Here is a 21661-nt window from a genome sequence, read left to right as displayed (position 1 = left end):
GTAATGCACTAGACATTCCAGGGATCTGACACAAACTCTGCCCTGAAGGAGCATACAGTCTCACTGGGGAGAAAATAAAACATACGATAATTTTCAAAATAACAAACTAGGCAAACTAGTTAACACTTAAAAAGCAGGCTTTATTCAAATGCAAAATTGCATGTTACAGGGTAACCTTTCAGTAAGAAGCCAGGAAGAGGAGCTCATCATGGGTTGGATTAGTTAAGGACTAGTTATAAAAGAAGTGGTGGGGTTGAGGGAGGCCTGAGATGAAATTTAAAGAATATGTAGAATCTAGGTAAGTGGATAAAAGGTCTGGGGGCAGGAGAAAGGAGAGCATTTCATTGTGAATCAAGGAATTTCTCCACCTGTTTTAATTCTTCCATATAACATCAAAGAGATGTCACTTGCAGCTAGCATTTCAGTGATGTTTTCTTACTAATAATATCATGATAAAATAAACATTGACTATAAGAAATAGAAATGGGTCTCATAAACAGCAAAACCCCCAAACTAAAAAACAGTGCAGGCTATTTCTCTCTTCTGTCCTTTTGCTTGGCACTCATGAGATGCTAGGAATTGAAAAAGAGAGGCGGCTGAAGAAGGTGGGGAGGCTGAAGCCAGTTAAATAGGATGGTCCAATTCACAGATGGTGAGGCTACAGTGCAAATAGGACTCTTTCAACTTGAGCAGGACCCCATTACTTCACTGGAGTTAGAAAGCAAGGAGAGCGTAGACTTTTTGAACTTTTTATAAGAGTGTACCTCCACAGTATACAGAAGACAATGTGAAATTTGATCTGCAAGAAAACTGAGACCATATTCACATATGTATCAAATTTTCACTTCATTTAGAAGTGTCTGTCATCAAGTACAGCACTGAATTGAAACCGAAAACAAGAGTCAAGAAAGAGCAAAGTCAGCCATCTTTATATTCCACATGAATCCTTTCCCTTTATGGTCTTATTTGTTTCTCCTCAGAAAAGACACAAAGCTGAGCTGTATAAACACCTGTGGGCTAGGGGTTGAGGGATAAATGAGGGGCAAAATGAAATCAGAAGGAGCTGTTGGTCAAGTAGAAATCTTTCCAGATGCGCTGAAGGAAACACACTTCATGTCTGATGTAGGAGGTGCCACCATGCAAAACGTTTCATGGAAGGATTTAAAGGATCCCATGATTTTTAGTATTCCAAGAATTTTCTTTCACTGAGGGCGATTTAATATGGGTCATCCATACTGAAAGAAAAACAAAAGATAATAAACTTAAGAGTTTAAAAATTGCAAAACTTGGAGTGTTAGTAGTAAAGGTAAATATTCATTAGAGATGAGAAGAGGAGCAAGGAAATGCTTTCAGCTGGAAATCTCAGACAAGAGGCCGGGCTTTAGGAACCTTTGAAGATGAACGAATGTAAGCAAACCCTAGTAGCAGCACTTCTCAGACTTTCATGTGCTTACCACTCAGAGATGGTGTTAAAATGCAGACTCTGATTCAGTAGGTCTGAGTGGAGCCTGAGATTCTGCACCCTTAACAAGCTCTTTAGTGATGCTTATGCCACTGGCCCACAGACCCTAGTTGGAGAAATTTTTGTGGTACATACGGTCTTTGTCTCCAGATCTAATGAGTCTGAAGGACAGTGTAGATTGATTTTTTAAATTTATGTTTATTTTTATTTTATTTTATTTTTTTTGAGACGGAGTCTCACTCTGTTGCCCAGTCTGGAGTGCAGTGGCACGGTGGCAACTCATGCAACTGCGGCCTCCTGGGTTCAAGCAATTCTTCCGCCTCAACTTCCTGAGTAGCTGGGACTACAGGCACATGCCACCACACCCAGCTAATTTTTGTATTTTTAGTAGAGATGGGGTTTCACCATATTGGCCAGGCTAATCTCAAACTCCTGACCTCATGATCCACCTGCCATGGCCTCCCAAAGTGCTGGGATTACAGGCGTGAGCCACCGCGCCCAGCCGTAGATTGATTTTGAGCAGTGGAAAGTCAAGAAATTAGAAGGCATGCTTAAATGGAAAGCGAAATTGGAGAAAATTTAAACTCATGAAATAGTGGTAGTTATAAACTCATGATAAATTATATCCTGGGATATAATTTAATGAGATGGTAACACATTTAGTTTAAAGAAATAAGTGACACTTTTTTTGTGAGACACAACTGTCTTATTCTTGGAAAGGACAAAGAGAGAATGAAATGTGGTATGTCTTCATAGCACCTTTCAAAGGGAGAACCAGATTCTGAGGAGCTGGTCTCATGATGAACTGTCAGGGTAAACCACAGTTCAGCAGCTGCAAATGTGCTTGCCAAAATAGAGAAAAAAATGTTTCTGAAAACAAAATTTCACATATGCCCTCCTTTGAGGTTGGCATCATATCTTCCTGTGTATCTTGGGTGTAGCTTCTACCCTGCCAGAATTTAGACAGTAGAAACCAAATGAGGTGATAAACAGAGTCATTTTGCAGAAGAGTCAAAATAACCCAGCAAGAAATGAAACCACAAATGCCCAAGGAGTCATTCATTCACCATTCAAAAGCTAATAGAAATGAACACAAACTACTATGAAAATTCACCCAAGAACTTTAAAAAAAAAAAGGATCACAGTGTTCAGTGTGATAGTATTCATTTTACCTTTGACTTGTTCTAAAAACACATCGTACTTCTACCCCACCCTTCCTCAGTGCCATCACACAATGGTTTCAGTGTGAAAAAAAATCACATTACTGGAAAAGGAGGGTGCCTGGGACTTGCCACTCTAAGCTGGTAGTCAAGGGTCTTGAGTTCTAAAAGCATACATGTTAAGAGCATGATTCCTGGATCCAAATGAGCATGGATCTCAGCATTGCCATTTATTGTGACCTCAGGCTATTTTATTTCTCTGTGCCTGTTTCTTTATCAGTAATGAAGATGTTCATAGACCCGTCTCCCACAGACTTAAAGGCATATTTCATGATTTAAGACATGTAAACCATTCATAATAGTGCACAACATGGAATTAATATTTGATAAAGGTTTATGATTATTGTAACTAACTCTGTCACTTGCTCAAGGCCTATAGAAAAGTTACTTAATTAGGTCAACTACAAAAAGAGTTTGAATGTGATATCCACCAAGATCTTACCCAGACCTAAAATTCTGTGATTCTTATGAATTAATACAGCCTTGGTCAATACTGGGCAAATAATTCTTCTTTGCTAAGCCTTTCTGGACCATCTGGTGAAGGATTCAAGACTTATGTTGTTGGGGCCAGCCTTCCTTTCCAACTTCGACTCCACAACTCCTCAATAAGCCATGGGCTCAAGAAAGTTCTGCTCACTGGCCCCTGAAAAATGTTTTCATAGTCTCACTACCATACCACTGCTTACATAATTTCCTTCCTACAGACTGCCTTCCTTTCCTGCTTTTCTCCATATACCTAAATCCTATCTATTCTTCATAAGCAACCTTCTTTATAAGATTTTCTATAATCACCAAGCCAAATGACCTTTTCTTTCTTAAATATAGCACCCATTGGCCATTACCATGCTCTGCATTGTATTTTTCTGATTTTTTTCTTTCTTTATTCCTGTCTTAACTCCCCAGCTAGGAAATAATTTTCCTGAAATCAGGGACCAGGCTTACTCCTCTTGGTGTCTCAAGAAAGCTTAGCAGTTTCTAACACAAAAATGTTCAATAAACAACTATTAATTGACTGATTATAAAAAATCAGTGAACCATTAAACTTAATATAGCAATTTGCTTAGCATGGTAATTAGCTTTTTGCTAATATTCTTCCAGCCAGTCTCTCTTCCTGTGCCTCAAGGACATCTTTTAAAAAAAAAAAAAAATCTAGTTGATCTGCTTCCATCTAGTGGCAATTAAAACAGGTGGTTCCGGTAGCCAGAAAACAGCTCTGGGTAGATTTTGCCAGAAAATACTTTCACTCAGTTGGTGCGAGTTTGAAGGAAATCTTCACATCTTGTGGGTTTCCTGCCACAGACATAGGGAGACCAGCCCAGAGAAAGAAGCCTTTCCTCACTAGACTTCATTTACACTAGTAAAGAGAAAACAGAGTAATTAAAAAGAATAAAAAGAACCTCCACTGATCATACATCCTCATCCAGTTACGCCTGCCCCATTTCTCCTTCACAGCCAAACATTTTAAAAAAGATGACTGCTTGTTCTGTCTTACTTTCTCATCCTCAGTGATGCTCAATGCTTGGCCATCTGACCTCCGTCTTGATGTCTGCACTGAAAATAGTCTCCCCACTGACACCCTTGTTGCATCCAGGGGATACTTACTGGTTCTCCTGGCGATGTTTGAAACCGTTCCCCTTTCTTTCTTTCCTTGGCGTTCATTACCCCACACTCTTCCTCCTCTTCCTTCTCCCTGTCTGGCAACCTCTTTTCATTTCTCTTTCCCTTAGCTGACTTATTAGATAATGATGTTCCTCTGGCTCCCATCCTCTCTCCTAGGTCCTATTCCATTCTCAGAGCACTCACACCCTCCCTGGATGATCGTACCCACTCCTGAGATGGCAGTTACCTCCTGAAATGTGAGGGACCCAAATCCGCCTCTCCTGCCCCAACATAGCCTCTGTGCTTTGGATAGGTCCAATGAACCACAGTGAATGATGTGCATACACCCAAAGCTCAATACAAAACTGAACCCACGATCTTTACCTCCAAAACCTCTCATTCTTTTATGTTCCCTTCTCAGAAGTAAACAGGACTACCATCTGCCAGTTTCCAGGTGAGAAAGATGATAATTGGATTCTTCTCTCTCACTTTTAGCCAATTAACAGACACATTCAGTTAATATCACCTCCTCTTATTTCATGAACCCAGTCTTACTACTAGTTCCCTAGACAGGCGCCATCAGTTTTAACCTAATAACTTCAAATGCCTCCAAAACAAGTCTCTTTGAATCCAGGCTCACCTGTCTCCCATACTTGGCATACTGCTCTGCAGGGTGACCTTATAAGATGCCAGAGGCAAGGCTGCTCACTGTTTAAACCCCTTTAGTGATATCCCAAAAGACCGCAAGATAAAGCCCGTATCACATGGCTTATAAATTAGTTTATGATCTGGCTTCTGGTGCCTCATGTTTCCCCACTTTTTCCTTTGCATTCTAAGCAATGGCCCATACTAAGTTTGTGGTTGGTAGGATGGTTGCCCAAACCAGCACCCAATCCCTTCAGAAATCATCTCACTTCATTTCTAGCATTTTAAAGGAAGCTCAGTTGTCCAGCTGGGTACTGAATATGTCACCAAAGTCTTCCTTTCATAGTTTATTTTACTTACACTCTCCTTCCCAAAATTCCAGAGCAAGTCACTAAACCCTAGATACTGAGAAATATTTTGCCATCTTCATTTCTGCCAGGTGGGCCATCAACTTTCACATGTCTGCATCTCCTCCCACTGTGCTATTTCTCCAGTAGAAGAAATTTGAGCTTCAAGACCAAACTGAAAAATACTTGCCTCCTTGGGGAAGCTGTAGGTAGAATTCATGCTCCCTATCTTTCCCACATTTCTGAAGGGCAATGCCTGTTAGAGCAATTGAATGCAAATAGTCAATTGAATAAGCATTTATTCATTTCTCAACAAGTGCTTGTTCAATTGAATATTTCTTAAATAATATATTTAAGAACAAGAAGAACACACCACAATGTTTTTAACCCTCAGAAAAAATTCTGAGGTAATCAGAAAAATCTCCCTTTACATAAACTGCCCTTTTCTTTAGGGATTACTTGTTCGTTCATTCATTCACTCATTCAGCTCCACTAGCACCAAAAAGCACAGCTCTGAAAGGAAGCTAGTAGATTTATCACCTTATCTGGTCATTTGGATGAGGACCCCGTAAATAAACTGCTATGGGATTAATGTGTCTAGCTAGAGCAGGAAGTAACTTAAGGAAGTAGAGAAGGAATCAGCAGATGTGGAAACTCCTCGCCACTAATAAAACTTACCTTTTCTTGGATTTCTTGCCTGAAAATAGAAAATGGAGAAATGGCATTAGCAAAAATTAGACAATTTAAAGTTTTTAAAGTAAGGGAGGAGGAAGACTCCCACTCTCAAAACTGTCTTTTGAAGTATATTAGGTATTTGTTAGGTGGACACTATCTGTGTCAAAGGAGATTTGAGGAACTGGCTTAAGAAACAGTGGTAGACACTCATACAGAACAGACATGTTGATGCAGATGCCTCTTGAGGTTTCCATTCCATTCTCCATGCTACTCAAGAAGACAGAAGTGTAGGCTAAATTGCCTGGTGGCGAGACCCAATAGGGCCATTCAAGTGTTTATCCCTTCCCAATCTGTCATCTCATCCTACCTGCAGATTCTTCCCTTGAGGGACAGCTGCTAATACTGTAAAACTATATGCCATTATAGCTCGCAGCATCATCTCTACGAGAATCCACAAGAGAATTTCACTTTGGTCTTGTTGGTAGGAATTGTGCAGCCTCATCTGAGTAACTGTGTTTTCATCTTACAAACACAAGGAATATCACATGGTTCTCCTTTGACTGGCTGTAAGGAAACTCAGAGCTAGATCTGAGACCCTCTCCTACCAAGTATATAGAACTTTGTGACATACATTTTTGTGCCGTAACTTCAACCTCGGTTCCAAATGATTTTTGTACCCTAAGTTTAAATTTGGCTTTCTTTTTTTTTTTGACTCAATAAAACATAAAGCTTATTTATTATTGCAAAGAGTGAAAGAATAAAGCTTCCACAGCATAGAAGGGGACCCAAGCGGGTTGCCCAAATTTGGCTTTCTTTTTTACTTTTTAATTAATTTTAATTTGCTATACTGAACACATTTTGTACTGTTCTCACATTCTTTTTGAAAAAAGCAGAATATAAATAAGTAGATAACTTTAAAAAAAAAAAACTCTTTGAGCGGAAAGAATCATTTGGGAGGCAATATATTTCAGTGGCTGTAAACTGGCATTCTAGAATCATCCCACCCAGGTGCAAGCCCTATTTTGCCACCTGTAGTGTAGTGTGTCTTTGAACAGCTACTTTCTTTTCTAAACTACAATTTCTTCATCTGTTAAAGAGGCATAATGATTGTATCATCCTCACTGGGTTGATAAAATATATTCCAAGTATTTAGTTCAGATCTTAGCACTTAGACAGTGTTCCATTACTGTTTTAATCCTTTAAAGTATTAAAGACTACTATTTGAAACCTTTTCTTCTAAAATTCAGCCTGGAAATGACCAAGTGCACTTGAGCAGGGAGAATCAAATCTGAATTAATTTCAGATTCTGGTTAACTTCACATAAATATTTTTTTTAGGGACGATGACCCTAACAGCAATAGATGAGTAAGAATCTGTTCCTACTGAGAGAGTTTCATTTTGAAGAAAAGGGAACTAAGGGGGCATGTGTTCAGTTTCATGCCCTGGTCTAACCCTGCGTGTTGGTTCTGGTGGGAAATTCTTCCAACTGAGGAAAAAAACAGTTCACAAATCTGAAGACCAATGATTTTAGAAGATGTATCTGGATTGGAGTCTAATCTCTGACTCTGGGTCCTGCTGATATGGGATTTTCGAGATTTGGCCTAAAACATCATTGCCCTGGTTTCCTCATTTACCAAACAGGGCCAATGGTGGTGACTAATCAGAGGATGATAGTGCCAGGAGCACAAAATGTGTCTAGATGAGCCCATGCACAAGCACACATGTTTCTGGAGCCGTTCCTTATTCCTTTCCTAAAAGAAAGGAGTGAAAGTCTCCATACTAAGACTACTAGGGCAGGGGACAAAGTGCTAGAGTCAGAAGATTCATCTGAGGACAGAAGAATAGGGGTGAAGACTCTAGTCACTTCATTGGCTACCATGCTCTAAATAGTTACCTGTGCCCTTTTTCTAGCTATTAGAACCCAAAAAGCCTATAAATTCTCTCTCTCTCTCTCTGTGTATATATACATATACACACACACATAGACACACACACACCCCTAAACACACACATAGAGATTTATGACTTTTTACTTTTATCCTTGTAAATGCCATGAACTATATTTTGTCTTAGATTTAGCCTGGGAATGTAGCCATTATTTCTACCATTGTCTCTATAGGAAAAATATTCTTCATGTTTTAAAGGACCAACCTACAACTAAAATCTTTGGAAAGCAGAATCATTTGTAAGTCGGTGAAAATGGAAGATGTTTTATAAATGAAGACTTTTTTTTTTTTTTTTTTTTTTTGAGACAGGGCCTCACTCTGTTGCCCAGGCTGGAGTGCAGTGGTGCTGTCATGGCTCACTGCAGCCTTGACCTCCTGGGTTCAAGTGATCCTCCCACCTCAGTCTCCTGGGTTGCTGGGACTACATGTGCATGCTACCATGCCTGACTAATTTTTTGTATTTTTGTAGAGATGTGGTTTCGCCATGTTGCCCAGGCTGGTCTTGAACTCGTGGGCTCAAGTAATACTCCTGCCTCAGCCTCCAAAAGTGCTGGGATTATAGGTGACAGCCACAGTGGCTGGCCCACAGATGAAGACTATTTAATGTTACCTTAAAGATACCCTGAGCTTCCTACCAAGCCAGTGATCTTTTGGGGCTTCTGTTTTCTTTGTTGGCATAACTGTAACTAGCCTAACTGCCCGTTATCTGTTTCCTGTTTGCCCCACACTGATTCCCACAGCAGTTTTCAAGTTATCGGTTTGAGATCTTGTACAGAAATGACTCCAAGGTAAAAAATTTAAAAACAACCCCACTAATTTTTTTACCCTTGCTTATAAAACAGCCTTAGCCAGCTAACCACTCACTACATACAAGTGAGTTTGATTCTATTCTTTTGATTCTACAAACACTTATTAAAAGATTTTAGAATTCGGAAACAAATAGCTTCCTTATTAAGGTGACTTACGGCTGGGCGCGGTGGCTCACGCTTGTAATCCCAGCACTTTGGGAGGCCAAGGTGAGCGGATCACAAGGTCAGGAGATCAAGACCACAGTGAAACCCTGTCTCTACTAAAAATACAAAAAATTAGCCGGGTGTGGTGGCGGGCGCCTGTAGTCCCAGCTACTCGGAGAGGCTGAGGCGGGAGAATGGCGTGAACCCAGGAGGCGGAGCTTGCAGTGAGCCGAGATTGTGCCACTGCACTCCAGCCTGGGTGACAGAGCGAGACTCCGTCTCAAAAAAAAAAAATAAATAAAATTTAAAAAAAAGGTGACTTACAGCGCCAAAGTCCCTAAAATTATTTAGATAATAGCCACCTTATCCCAGGGGGCAGTGTGTAATAACCCACCCTGTTCTCTATCCGTCAGTTCTGCCATCATCGCCCAAGGTAGGAAGAAAGACAGGATGATTGGGGTCAGGCCTTGAAGTCTCAATGGAAAGAATAATCCGTGGTTGGAGAAAACTGTCATTCTTCTTTTGCCTTAATGCAGTACTTGATACTTATACTTGGTACTGTATAGTACTTAGTACTGTATAATACTATAAGATAGTGAGATTCAATCAGCACAGAATTTATAGTAAGAACAAGGACATTTTAACTGCTCAGGTTATACATAGCTAATGAAGTTCTTGCATACCAACAATCCCCACCCCCCCACACACACTTTGTCTTTCTGGATTGGTTAGAAAACTTACCTAGCACCCACTATTCTCAAATTTAAATGAAAGATAAGATCAGAGTGGCACACAATTAGGGATTGATAAATAATATTTTTGTAATTGCCAGTGTAAATGGACAGAGGGCAATCTCTACATACCGTATTCAGTGAACAGAATACATACTAACTAATTTGATGGAAGGAAAATTAAAATGACAATCAACTGACCCCACAGAAAGGCAACACAGAGCAGTTGGTTAGCAATTGTTTTGAGATCATCCCTGAACTTGAAACAGATATATCTTTTTTTGTTGTTGTTGAGATGGAGTCTCACTCTGTCACCAGGCTGGGGTGCAATGGCACGGTCTCGGCTCACTGCAACCTCCGCCTCCTGGGCTCAAGTGATTCTCCTGTCTCAGCCTCCCAAGTAGCTGGGATTACAGGTGCCCACCACCACACCTGGCTAATTTTTGTATTTTTAGTAAAGACAGGGTTTCACCATGTTGGCCAGGCTGGTTTTGAACTGCTGACCTCATGATCCGCCCGCCTCGGCCTCCCAAAGTGCTGGAATTACAGGCATGAGCCACCACACCTGGCCAAAACAGGTATATCTTAAAAGCTGCCCAATGTCCATGAATGTTACAGCCTTGAATGGTTCTTCCAGGTGAGTTTGGCCAAATGTGGCACCACACACCCAAGGCCTGCTGCAGGCTAGTGGGTTGCTCACACTTTAAGGCTGAGACACACTCATGCCTTAAGGTAAGGGGAGTGATAATCTGGGCAGCAGATGTTAACTTCTCAAGGCAGTCCTCCTTCTCTTTTCCTCTCCAGTGATGGATGGAGGGAAAGCATATATGGTGCATTTGGTTAGAGCTGTGGCCTTGGTAAATAGATACTTGGGAGAACACATGGGAATTTCTCCCAGGGTTAATGCGATGCCCATGTGTTAGGAATCAGGTGACTCTTGAAGAGGTCAGGTATTTGGGAGCAGTGCCTTGAAACCTTAGTGGACATTAGACCCACTTCCTTGTGGAATTGTAGCTTTGAAATCCAAGGCATGTAGGCTTTTAGAGGACAGAGATTGTGTGTCATTTTTTCAGAATTAATTAAGTGCAGACTGGGCGTGGTGGCTCACACCTGTAATCCAAACCCTTTGGGAGGCCGAGGCAGGCAAATTATGAGGTCAGGAGATCGAGACCAGTCTGGCTAACACAGTGAAACCCTGTGTCTACTAAAAATACAAAAAATTAGCTGGGCATGGTGGCACGCTCCTGTAGTCCCAGCTACTTGGGAGGCTGAGGTGGGAGAATAGCTTGAACCCAGAAGGCGGAGGTTGCTGTGAGCTTAGATTGTGCCACTGCACTCTAGCCTGGTGACAGAGTGAGGCTCCGTCTCAAAAAAAAAAAAAAAAGTATTAAAGAATTACATAAGAGCAAAGAACCATTAGAATATCTCACTTAGTTGTTATCAGCCTAGCAAGCTGCCTTGAAGGTAATAGACATTTTTAAAAGTTTATCAGATGAAAAGCAAAAATGAGCCAACCTGTTTTAATGAAGGTGTGTCCTGGGCTGATTTACATGTCTCCAGGGACTGACGGCTCTAGAATGTAAAGCTTGGCATCCTGCTTGTGTTGAATCTATCACACTTAATTTCCTGTGGGTTTCTTTTTTTTTTCCTTTTTCACTTTAAAGTTGTGTTCTTTTCATATGAAGTTAAACTCACATACCTTTTTTTAATCTCCTTGCCAGCCAAATGATAAATGCCAACCCAGAGAATGCAGTAACCATGACTGCCACTGGAATGAAGAGGGGGTTATAATCACCCTCCTTAATCATCGAGAAACTTTTGTCCAATTCTGAAAGAGAAATCAGTAAGGCACATAGCATGAGACCACCAGCATTATTTCCTTAGTCCATCTCATGATATTTGACTTTTTTCCTCCTTACATTTCCCAGTAGTAGCCCATTTGATGCCGTTTGACAGTTGAGGAAATGGGCGTGGGAAGGCCCATGATGAGTCTACAGCATAGGCAAAGACTGCCTACAGAATCTCAATGCCCAGATTTGTGGTTCGTAGAGTTCCTAGGAATGCACCTAAAAATATTGGCAAGAATGGTCATCATTGTATTTAGCTCCATGGACTTGTTCAATGACTGGAACTCTGAAACACAGAGAACAGCTAAAAGCCTAATACAACTTCAGGAAAAATAAAAGCCAGTGATCTGAACTGGGTAATTCACCAGTCAAAGGAAATCATTAACGCTTTTACTTTAAAGCAGCTGTGCAAAAATAAGCACTTGTTTTTTACATGCCAAGGACCTGCACTAATTTCTTTCCAATGCAGTAGTTACCACTACCCTCTACTTCCTTCACGAATAAGTAAAAGGGCGTGTTTAGAGATACTCTTGTAAGTGTAAACTAAGTTCATTTGGGAGCCTCTATTTGAAAACACTGGTATAAAAAAAATCTGTCTCCTGATACCAACATTTGAAGGAATCTACTTTTTTACATATTGGCAGAGGGTCTGATTCTATCCTTAGTTCTTCCCATTACTTTGATGAAATTTTCAAGGTGATTTGATCCTCACACCCAAATATATGATGGAGAGAAGGCTTAAGTTCCCAGGAGCTCCAGACAGAGGGTACCTGTTGGCTTGATGAAGATGAGGAGGAAATGAACACTAGCTAGACCTTAAAGGGAAATGTCTCTGATAGGCCTAATGTACAGTCCTCTGCTAAAGGCCTCCCTGCCTCTCTCTGCTCATCCACTCTACTCCCTGGCCCTGGGCACACAGCACACAGAGATCAGCATTTCTGACAGCTTCTGCAGATCCTACCATTTAAAGACTTTTGTCATCCATGCAGATAGTCTCAGGAGCAGACATAGGTAGCTATTCTTTCACATGCTAGCTTAACATGCATTTGCTTTAGCACCTATTGCCAGGCACTGTGTCAGGTGGAGGGTATACAAAGATGAACAAGACATGATTCTTCTCACATACAGATAGATTTGGGAGGCATTAGCTTAGTGATAATTCAGGAGTATCCATTATTTGGGGAAGTAGGTGGTCATTAGTGACCTTTTAGAGGCATTTCAACGGGCTAACAGAGATGTTAGATTGTGGTGGAATAGAAGAATGGGTAAAAAGTAAATCAGTGAGTTCAGATTTTAAGAGTTAAGATGGCAAGAGGTGAGAATGAAAAAAAGAAATGATTGTCATTAAAGGAGGAGGAAAGACCAACCAAAGATTTTACAGTGAGTTAAGTATACAAATTTATTTCTAGGCCACATATTCTTAGCAAAACAACATGTAAATGTTTATGTATGTCTTTCCTCATATCTGCTCATCCATCAGCTCCATCTTTAAGACTTCAGTTTTCCAGGACAAACTTACTCACTTTGACATATTGGACTAGGATTTGACCATATTCCAGATGATTCACAAATGGTTTTCTTCTTCCCAATTAACTCAGTTCCTTCTGAGCAGATGAAGGTACATGCAGAGGTAAAGCTGAAGCTGGCCAGGGGATGGCTACAGTTCATGATCCCCAAATCTGGTGCTGATAGAGGCTCACACTGAATCACTTCAATGAAAAAGAAAAAAAAAAAAAAAGACAAAACAGTATTTTTGAGTAGAGACCCTCCCTTGAGCAAAGGATTTTTAGCCAAAGCTGCCTGACTACATTACTTGTGATATTGCTTCCAGGCTTTATTTTCTTGAGAATGATGGTGGGTGGTGAATGAGAGATGAAGGCAAGGAAGCATTGAAAGCTGTGGGGAGAGGAGTGGCTACTCCAGGCTGCTGCCCTAGCTAAGGTGACCCTCCCCTTCTGCTGGAAGTACCATGCCATATGGCCTCTGGATCAAGGGCTCTTATGGGATATTCTCAGAGAATCTCTGCCTTTTCATCTGTTCTGATATCTACCCAAGCATTTTGAAAAACATCCCAATTCACTGAAGCAAGTCCAACTTCTGTAAATTCCAGTAGGTGGGTTGACAGTTTTATAATTTCAGTAAGGTATTTTGATAGCACTTCTAAGAATTAAACTACTTAAACTAATGCGTCAGGAGCATACTTGTAGAAAATTTAACCAAAACTTCACAAGTTCAGATGACATTGGTTTTCTCCCATATGGAGATAAGGTTGGCAGTTAAAAATGAAAAAAAAAAGAGAAAAAAAAACCTACCATATTTCAAACTTAAAAAGATCAAGAGATTGTGTTTTTGTTTTTCAGTTGTTATTCTCCTAAAAGTTTATGCACAAGGAAAAGTAAAAGATGATTTTAAGAATAAGCCAAATAAAACGACCAAGAAAGACCTTCACTACCCTGGGACGGAAATTGGTTGGTGTTAAGTAGGACACCACATAAAACAGGTGTTATTGAGAGGAGAAGAACCAAAATTTAACTGAGGTTCAACAAGATGTTATTTATGCAATGGCAATGAGAAAAATAAAAAACACAGCATGGTTTATTGCTGTATTGCTATAAATCATGTTACACACTGGGAGATGGCTTCAGGGGTATTTGGTTTTTACTTTTTGTTTGGGAGGTTTTCCAAAAAACTTCAGTAAGAATAAGTCCTTTGAAAAACATCACAGTAGGTTAAACAAAGTTAGGTTAAATTAGGCTCCTAAGTTTGACTTCTCAGCAAACTTCTGCTGAATGTTCTGACTGTAAGCCCAGGATCGCCATGACAAAGCCTCTAGTCTGAAGTTACTCACCTTGACAGGTTGGTTCTGGAGATGACCAGTTTCCAAATGGTCCACAAGTGGTTTCTTCAATCCCAGTTAAGTTTGTTCCCTCAGAGCATTTGAAGGCACACTGTGAGCTGAAGCTGAAGTTTCCCAAAGGGTGAGTACAGGCCATGGTACCCAGCTCTGGGGCCTCCAAAGGCTCACACTGAATCACTTCAATAGGGAAAGAAACAGTATGGGGAAGAGTTAAGAGGAACTGATGCCTGGATTTGAATCCTAGCCCTGCCACTTGATAACCATGTGCCTTTAAACAAGGTTACTTGAACCCTCCAACTTCAGTTTCTTCATCTATATAAGAGGAATAATGAAACGGTGTTATCTTTATCAAATTGATATGGAAACTAAATGTAATTCAATTAGCATAAGTCAAGGACCTTAGAACAAAGCCTGACTCATAAGAAATTCTAGTTAAACATTAGCTAGTCTTCATATTATTATCTTCAGCATTATCTGGAGTGAGAATCCTTAAACCCAAATAGGTGTAACTGGGAATGACCAGCTTAGTCGGGAAATAACTATCACATCAGAGCCCCTGAGTCTACTAGAGTATTGGGAGCAAGACGTTCAGAGAAAAAGTGGGTCTCCATAATACGCCTTCTTTGCAAGGAGAGAATATAAAAGTCTAGGAAGTATTTTGACCTCAATTCTGTCTTCTGTTCTAGCTCAGTTCCAGAATTTTAACTCTTTTGATATTGACAACCCTCTCCAGAAACTGTATCTATTTCCCTGTTCTGATTGGTGGTACAATAGGTAAATTTAAGACTTGGAAATTAAAGTTTTCACATTTTAGACCCTGCCATGCCATTTAGTAAACAGTACAACTTTCATGTCTTATTCCTCATCTGTCAAATTTAAGCCATTATTGCTACCTTGCTCTAGAGACTTCAATGAAGAATGGACTCAAGGAATCAGAAGGATTTTTGTATTTGGAAACTATATGAGATGAGATTAGGGAGAAAGATGGGAATGAAGAGAAAATGTTATCTTTTTCATTGATTTAAAGAGTATCTGTTATATATCAAGCATTACTCTGGGGCTTGAAGAGCTTAGATTTCACCCTGTAGGACAAAATGGTAGGTAGAAATTAATGGGTGGATTGTCATGTATGTGTGATGTGTTTTAATTGCTTTTAATTGATCAGTCTCCCTGTAGTATGAATAATATACTTGAGGGGAGCTAATTTAAAATTGTGGAACTCATCTAATAAACTATTGCAAGAATCTAGGAGAAAGATAATGAGGGCAATGGTAGTAGAGTTGACAAGTGGAAGACAAATTAGAAAAACACTAAGTTGTAAAAATTGGTAGAATGTTACCCTGCATAAATGTTGGGGGAGTTAAGAGAGTCTCATACCAGGGTGCCCATGTAAATGGCGATTCCACATACTGAGATAAGAAATACAAAAAGGAAAGCTGACTGGGAACAATTGGTTTTATAGTCTTTTAAACATCCCAAAGGACATCCTTAGCATATTTGAGTTCAGAGCTGGAGATAGGCTTATCAGTCCAAAGATCACATAGATTTGTGAGTCCGCAAAAGTCAGTAAGTTTGACAAAAGGATACGTGTAGATTAGAGTCAGAAGAGCAATATACAAAAGACAAAAGCTGAGAAATTATAATAGTTTATGGTCCTGGATTAGTGCTCATGAAGGATCTCAGGAGAAATGATCACAGGTAGAATGAGAAAAGAGTGATATGAGAGAAACCAAGACAAAAAAAAAGTAAAATGGTAAAAATGAATGAAATAGGCATACCAATAATTAAAAATGAGTAAAATAGGCATACCAATAACATAAGGGTTAAAAAATAGAGTTCAAAAATGGGGTGAAGGTAAAGTATTAGGAAGGAGTCATGGCCCAGGGATCAAGTGAAATGAGTTAGATCTATAGATCTATTTCAGTTGGTTGACATTTAAATTTATTTTGGTTTTAATTATTTATTCTTTACAAACATTGCTTTTTTAAAAAATTAAATTGTCCAATTCAATTCAGGCTCACAAGCAAGTGCCTGATATATACAAGCATTTTGTGAATCCCAAAGGTGCAATGATAAATAGGACACTTACTGATCTCAAGAAGCTTTCAGTACCAGAGGAGATGGACAAGTGAACAGATGACTTCAACGTTAAGTGGGAGAAATGAGGAAGAAATATGTGGAGCTATCAGAACTAAGAAAGCTTCCTAGAAGGAACTGTCTTTGAACTATGTCTTAAAGACGACATGTTTCTTGGCCATGTGCAAAATGAGAGAGAAGGCCACAAGCAAAGTCAGTGTGCTACAGAGCACATGTGTTAAGTGTGGAAAACTGCAAGAAGGAAAGGAACTACTAGAAGGAAAAAGCAAGATTACTTTCTGGGTAACTCAGCTTCCTAATGATAAATGGCATAGTTTCTTCTAGACCTTAGAGTTCTAATTAATCTAACAAGCTCATTAGATTGCGAGCTTCTTGAGAGCGAGAATCTACCATGCTAATTCCTTATTGTAACCCTGACAGCTTTTATCCCAACACTGTGTTTCTTGTGGTACTCAGAAAGACTTGTTGAGAAGTGAATCGAAACTTCATGCTGACTTAAGAAATCTTTACGGAAAGGTAACAATATTGTGAAAGCAGAGCTTTCTGATCAAAACTTCCCATTTCTCAGAGTGGCTAGTATCATTTTGTTCCAACCAGCTTCCATGATAAGCTATAATGATTCCTGTGACTTTATCTAAGAAGAAGCAAAGAAAGGAAAGAGACTTACCAAACTGACACTGGGGCCCATAGTACCCCACATCACAGTTGCAGGTGTAATTATTGATGATTTCTACACATTCTCCATGGCCACTGCATGACCAGGGCTGGCAAGAAGCTTTAAGGAGGTCAGAAAAAAAAAATATTTTAATGTGATTACATTTTAGTACTCAAAGTCATTTCTTTAGACATAGATAACCTTTTGTCTGAGATGATTTAAATAATCAGGAGAGGTTTATTTGTAAATTCATAGCATAAAAATCATATGCTAAAATTTTTACTTATAAAATACACTAAGCATATAGCCATAGGCATTTATTTGCTTTTGGAATGAAATTACCAATACCAATATTCTGTAACACTTATAGGAAACTTAGTGGCATACCTTGAAACTCTTGAAATTACTTGTTTTTAATGAGTGAGAAGGTTAAATGATGACCTGACCTCAATCATTTCTGCATGCAATTATTTCTTGGCAATCCCTTTCTTTATAGAAATCACAAAGATTAAAATGTCAAAATTTGCTAAAACAGTAGAGTCCAATTTACAAGAGACCAAATTAACTATGGTTCACTATTAAAACATCACTTGGAAAATGCTGGCTGTTTTGGCATTGTAAAAGGTTTTACAGAAATATTCATACACCAAAGATAGTGCAATTTCTATATAAAATTATATAAGGTTAGACCAAGAAGGAAGCACGCAGCACCACACTCTCTACTTCACAATGTGAAAACTGAGGTGATGTGAGCCTAACTTTCCAGCTGGCCCCAGCTGTCAGCTTCTTCTCCCCTGCCTTATTATCAAAGGCACTGATTGTCTAGTTCTTCCTCTTTACTTCCTACGTACACCTATCATTTTGATGTAACTTGATTTAGGGGTATAGCTTTTGTGCACAGGGACAAATCTTACACACCAAAAATTCTTAGAAGTGACACGATGCAAGATTATATAGAGGGCTAGATGTATTTTAGAATGAACCAGCAGCTGTTCTCATCCCCCCACCTTTCCATGGGGTAAATCTGAGTATTCTCTTAACCGTTGTCCTTCCTGAGTCTGAGGCAACATAGCCGTCTTGTCACTCCCTACCTGTGTAACAGAGGGCTGCCTTTAGTTTGTGGCAGGCGTCATCGTTCCATTTGCCTGCATCTTTTTTTCTCTTGATATAGATCTCCACACAGTCCTCCTTGTTCTTCTTGTTGTTGGGTTCACCATCTCCCCAGTTCTCTGCTTCTTCAGTGAGAGATTTGTTGGTTCCCACCCACGTCCATATTCCTCCTATCTTCCGGATTCCTATCCAGTAGTAAGAACGACTGAAAGGCAGAGTCTTCTCCAGATACTCAATTTCTGCCTTGTTTTGTATGGCAACTAAATCTGTGTAATTCTCTCGGCAGAATCTTCTAGCCCTTTGCCAGTTCATGGGTTTTTCAGAATAATGGTAAGTCCAGCAGTCGGTTCCATGATGTGCCAGGATATCTGCAAGACATCAGTGTGACCTATGCAGACTTACATAATGTTACAGCTAAAAAGAACCTAGCACTACTCCAGGCTGAGCCAGACACTTAGAGATGAGGAAACAGAGCCTAAGATTGTATGTGACCATCTCAGGATCACAGAATAGTTGTTTGCAGATTTGAAGTAGAACCTAGACCTTCTGACTTGACTATAAGATGCTTTTATCTAAGGTTCTATTTTAAACAAATTTAGTGGCTTTCTAGGTTTATTTTCTTATTAATTTTTTTCTCAAAATTATTTCAGGTGAAATTTAACCAACATATTTTAGACATTCATATTTCTTTTTCATTGTAGCTGTTAATGATTTACAACTAATTACAGTGTAATATCATATAACTATACAATTTACATATACTTTTTAATCCTGGAATCATTTCTTGAAGGCCAACACATATGTACCTATGGGAGAAGCATAATAAGGACAGGAAGAACAGTGACATACTTTTAAGTAATCTCTTTTATATAAAAAAAATTTTATTTTACCATAGGAAGAACTGCTTCTGGAAAAGCCCAATATACCACTCAACTCTTATATATCTAACTGTATAATTTTTAAAAAGAGCAATTTATAAAGCCAAATGATATAGGATTATGAAATTGATTAGATCGTGTTCTATACACAAAGAGACTCAACTGATGATGTTTAATAAACATATAGACCCATCAAATATGAGGGCTTTGAAGATATCTAATTAAACACATAATTACACAATGACTTCATAATAATGTATGGCATTCTAAGCATGGTATGATCTACATGAATCACTATTTAATACAGTAAAGAAACATATAATTGATGGTAAAGAGCATCATAAAATAAACATTTTGAACAGAGTTTTGAATGAGCATTCCACTAGAATGCAAGTTCTAAGAGGGAAAAAACTGTTGTGTCCACTGCTGTATCCTTAGTGCCTACCATAAATTTCACACATCGTAGGGACTCAGAAAATACATGTTGTGTGAAAAGAGCACTAAGTTTCCATGTGACACAGTGCAGACATGGCATAAGGAATGTGTGAAGGGGAGAGTTAGCGTGTTTGCTTGGCTAGAGCTGAAAATCCAGGCTAGGGAGTAAGAAGACATTAGTTTACTTAGGAAATGAGAAACCAAGTTCAAAGCTGTTGCTGGAGAGTCTTCAAGAATCAGACACAAAATTTGTCACAACAATGGGAGAAGGACCAAAAAATGATAAAGCTCCATCCCTTAATGAGCTCATATTGTAATTGTAGAAATGACATTAATGTACACTGAACTATGAATAAAAAATAGAAAATGAGGTGCTGAATATTTGGTACAGATTGTAAGTGCCTTAACAGAGATTTCTTAATTAACATTATTCCTTTATAATTGAAGGATTTTGTGGGGTTATTGGGATTTGAACCCTACAGCATGGGCTATTATAGGTTAAAAATAGTGTTCAGGAGTTTCTGGGGAAGAACTAAAGGTAAGAAGAAAAGAGATGTTTACAGAAGGGATAGAATTAACAGCTCTCTGTGAAATAATTTTCCCTTAGACTATGTATAACCAGTGGATATTTAAGAAAAATGAATATAAGTAAAATAGACTTAGCGATATATAAATATCATAACATACCACAACAGAGCATTGTCCACCCCCACAACTTGAAGATGTTCCATAAGTCCCCCTGGGTGCTCTGACATTTCCAAGGAAATATCTGCAAATGAAATACAAAATTATATTTAGATTTATACTCTTAAACCACACATTTATAGCCTTTGAGGTGGTGCTTACAACTTTCTTAATATTCAAAATAAAACACACATGTCTACTAACCCTGTCTGAGGTAACAGGTTTCTCAGACATAGATGAAAAATTACTTTAAATTTACATCAGAACTGATGCATAATTTTGTTTTGTTCTATTTTATTTTCACGCTTTAGTCTCAAGTTGCTAATCAGTACTGCCCTGAATTTTTTCTATGGTTCGGTAATTTTTATACCTGCTTTTCTGCTGAGCTATTAGATAAAACTATGTAATATTTAGTATGTATATTTTTTAAAGTATTGTTGGTGCTTAATTAACTATTGATGCTTATATTTAATGTTATAGCCTCACTCTTGATCATAATGGGTCAATGCCTCAAATACCTAAAAAAAAAAAAATTAGCCAGACACCAGGAAATAAAATATTTCTTTTTTTAATAAAAAGAAATACCTTTTTGAGCAACTGAAATGACAAAGTCACAGATTTCCTGCACACCTTAAAATATACTTAAAGTAAATGACGAGTTAATGGGTGCAGCACACCAACATGGCACATGTATACATACGTAACAAACCTGCACGTTGTGCACGCGTACCCTAGAACTTAAAGTATAATTTAAAAAAAAATTCTATCTTCCAAAGCTTATCACTTCTCAGGTAGACACAGTTTTTACTGCAAAAGAACTGATTTCAATAGTACTTCTTCAAGAGTCTCCCCAGAGACAAAGTCAAGAAGAGGAAATCAACATATCTGAGAAGAAAGATTTCGGGATCACTTTTTTTGAGGGTCTGAGAAAATTTTTAGTTTCTATATTATTTAAAACCAGAATTGAAATAGGGTGCTTCCTATCCTTGCCACCTGCCTCTACAACCCCAAGAGTTTCTATCTGAGCATCTAAACATCTTTTAGGCTGAAAGGCTCACCATGACTTTGCTTGGTCCTTCTCTAGTTCTTCTGCAGCCCATTGAGCCTCTTGACTTAGCACAAGGGTCTCAGGTCCTTGTCCAAGGGGAGTGTGCTGTGCTGCAGAGAGACTGCACTGAATGTCAACAGAAAGCCTTGCTTTCTTTCATTTCTCTAACCCAGTCTCACATCCTCCTCCTCCTCCCCTTTTCCCTCCCCTTCCTCCTCCACTTCTCTTTCCTCTTTCCCCACCCCTTTCCTAGACTGGCCTCTATTCCCTCCCACTGAAACAAAAAGAACTGCTGATCAGAAAAGTAATGTGACTAGATTCTCTCTTCCTTCCCTCCTTTCTATCCTTCCTTCCATTCTTCTATGCGTCTTTACTTCCCCTCCTCCTCCTTCCCTCATTGTTGTTGTTGTTGTTCTTCTTCTTCCTCTACTTTTTCCTCCTCCTCCTCTTCTTCTACTTGTTCTTGTTCTTG

At 39.1% G+C, this 21661-nt stretch overlaps 1 protein-coding gene across 1 annotated transcript; it reads right to left on the bottom strand.

Moving 5' to 3' along the window:
• Positions 1-119: 119 nt before the first annotated feature.
• On the bottom strand, positions 120-21406 carry SELL (selectin L). The gene is made up of 9 exons (XM_003258846.3): positions 21200-21406; positions 20145-20226; positions 18126-18512; positions 17047-17154; positions 14274-14459; positions 12949-13134; positions 11278-11406; positions 5952-5970; positions 120-1235 (listed from the first exon to the last, which is right to left on the bottom strand). The coding sequence occupies exons 1-9, from the start codon at positions 21239-21241 to the stop codon at positions 1217-1219; spliced, it is 1158 nt and encodes a 385-aa protein (XP_003258894.1). The 5' UTR covers positions 21242-21406; the 3' UTR covers positions 120-1216.
• Positions 21407-21661: the final 255 nt, after the last annotated feature.

Source organism: Nomascus leucogenys, chromosome 12, assembly GCF_006542625.1.
Source record: "Nomascus leucogenys isolate Asia chromosome 12, Asia_NLE_v1, whole genome shotgun sequence".
Taxonomy (NCBI): Eukaryota; Metazoa; Chordata; class Mammalia; order Primates; family Hylobatidae; genus Nomascus; species Nomascus leucogenys.
This window is presented reverse-complemented; position numbering and strand designations above follow the sequence as displayed.

What these genes read in the sequence shown, in the direction of transcription:
- SELL (XM_003258846.3), bottom strand. Translation starts at nt 21,241, where the DNA reads ATGGGCTGCAGAAGAACTAGAGAAGGACCAAGCAAAGTCATG. An exon ending in TCCAGAACCAACCTGTCAAG is followed by an intron (nt 13,135 to 14,273) that starts GTGAGTAACTTC and finishes TTTTCATTGAAG; the next exon opens with TGATTCAGTGTGAGCCTCTA. An exon ending in TCCTAGTCCAATATGTCAAA is followed by an intron (nt 11,407 to 12,948) that starts GTGAGTAAGTTT and finishes TTTCTCTTTCAG; the next exon opens with AATTGGACAAAAGTTTCTCG.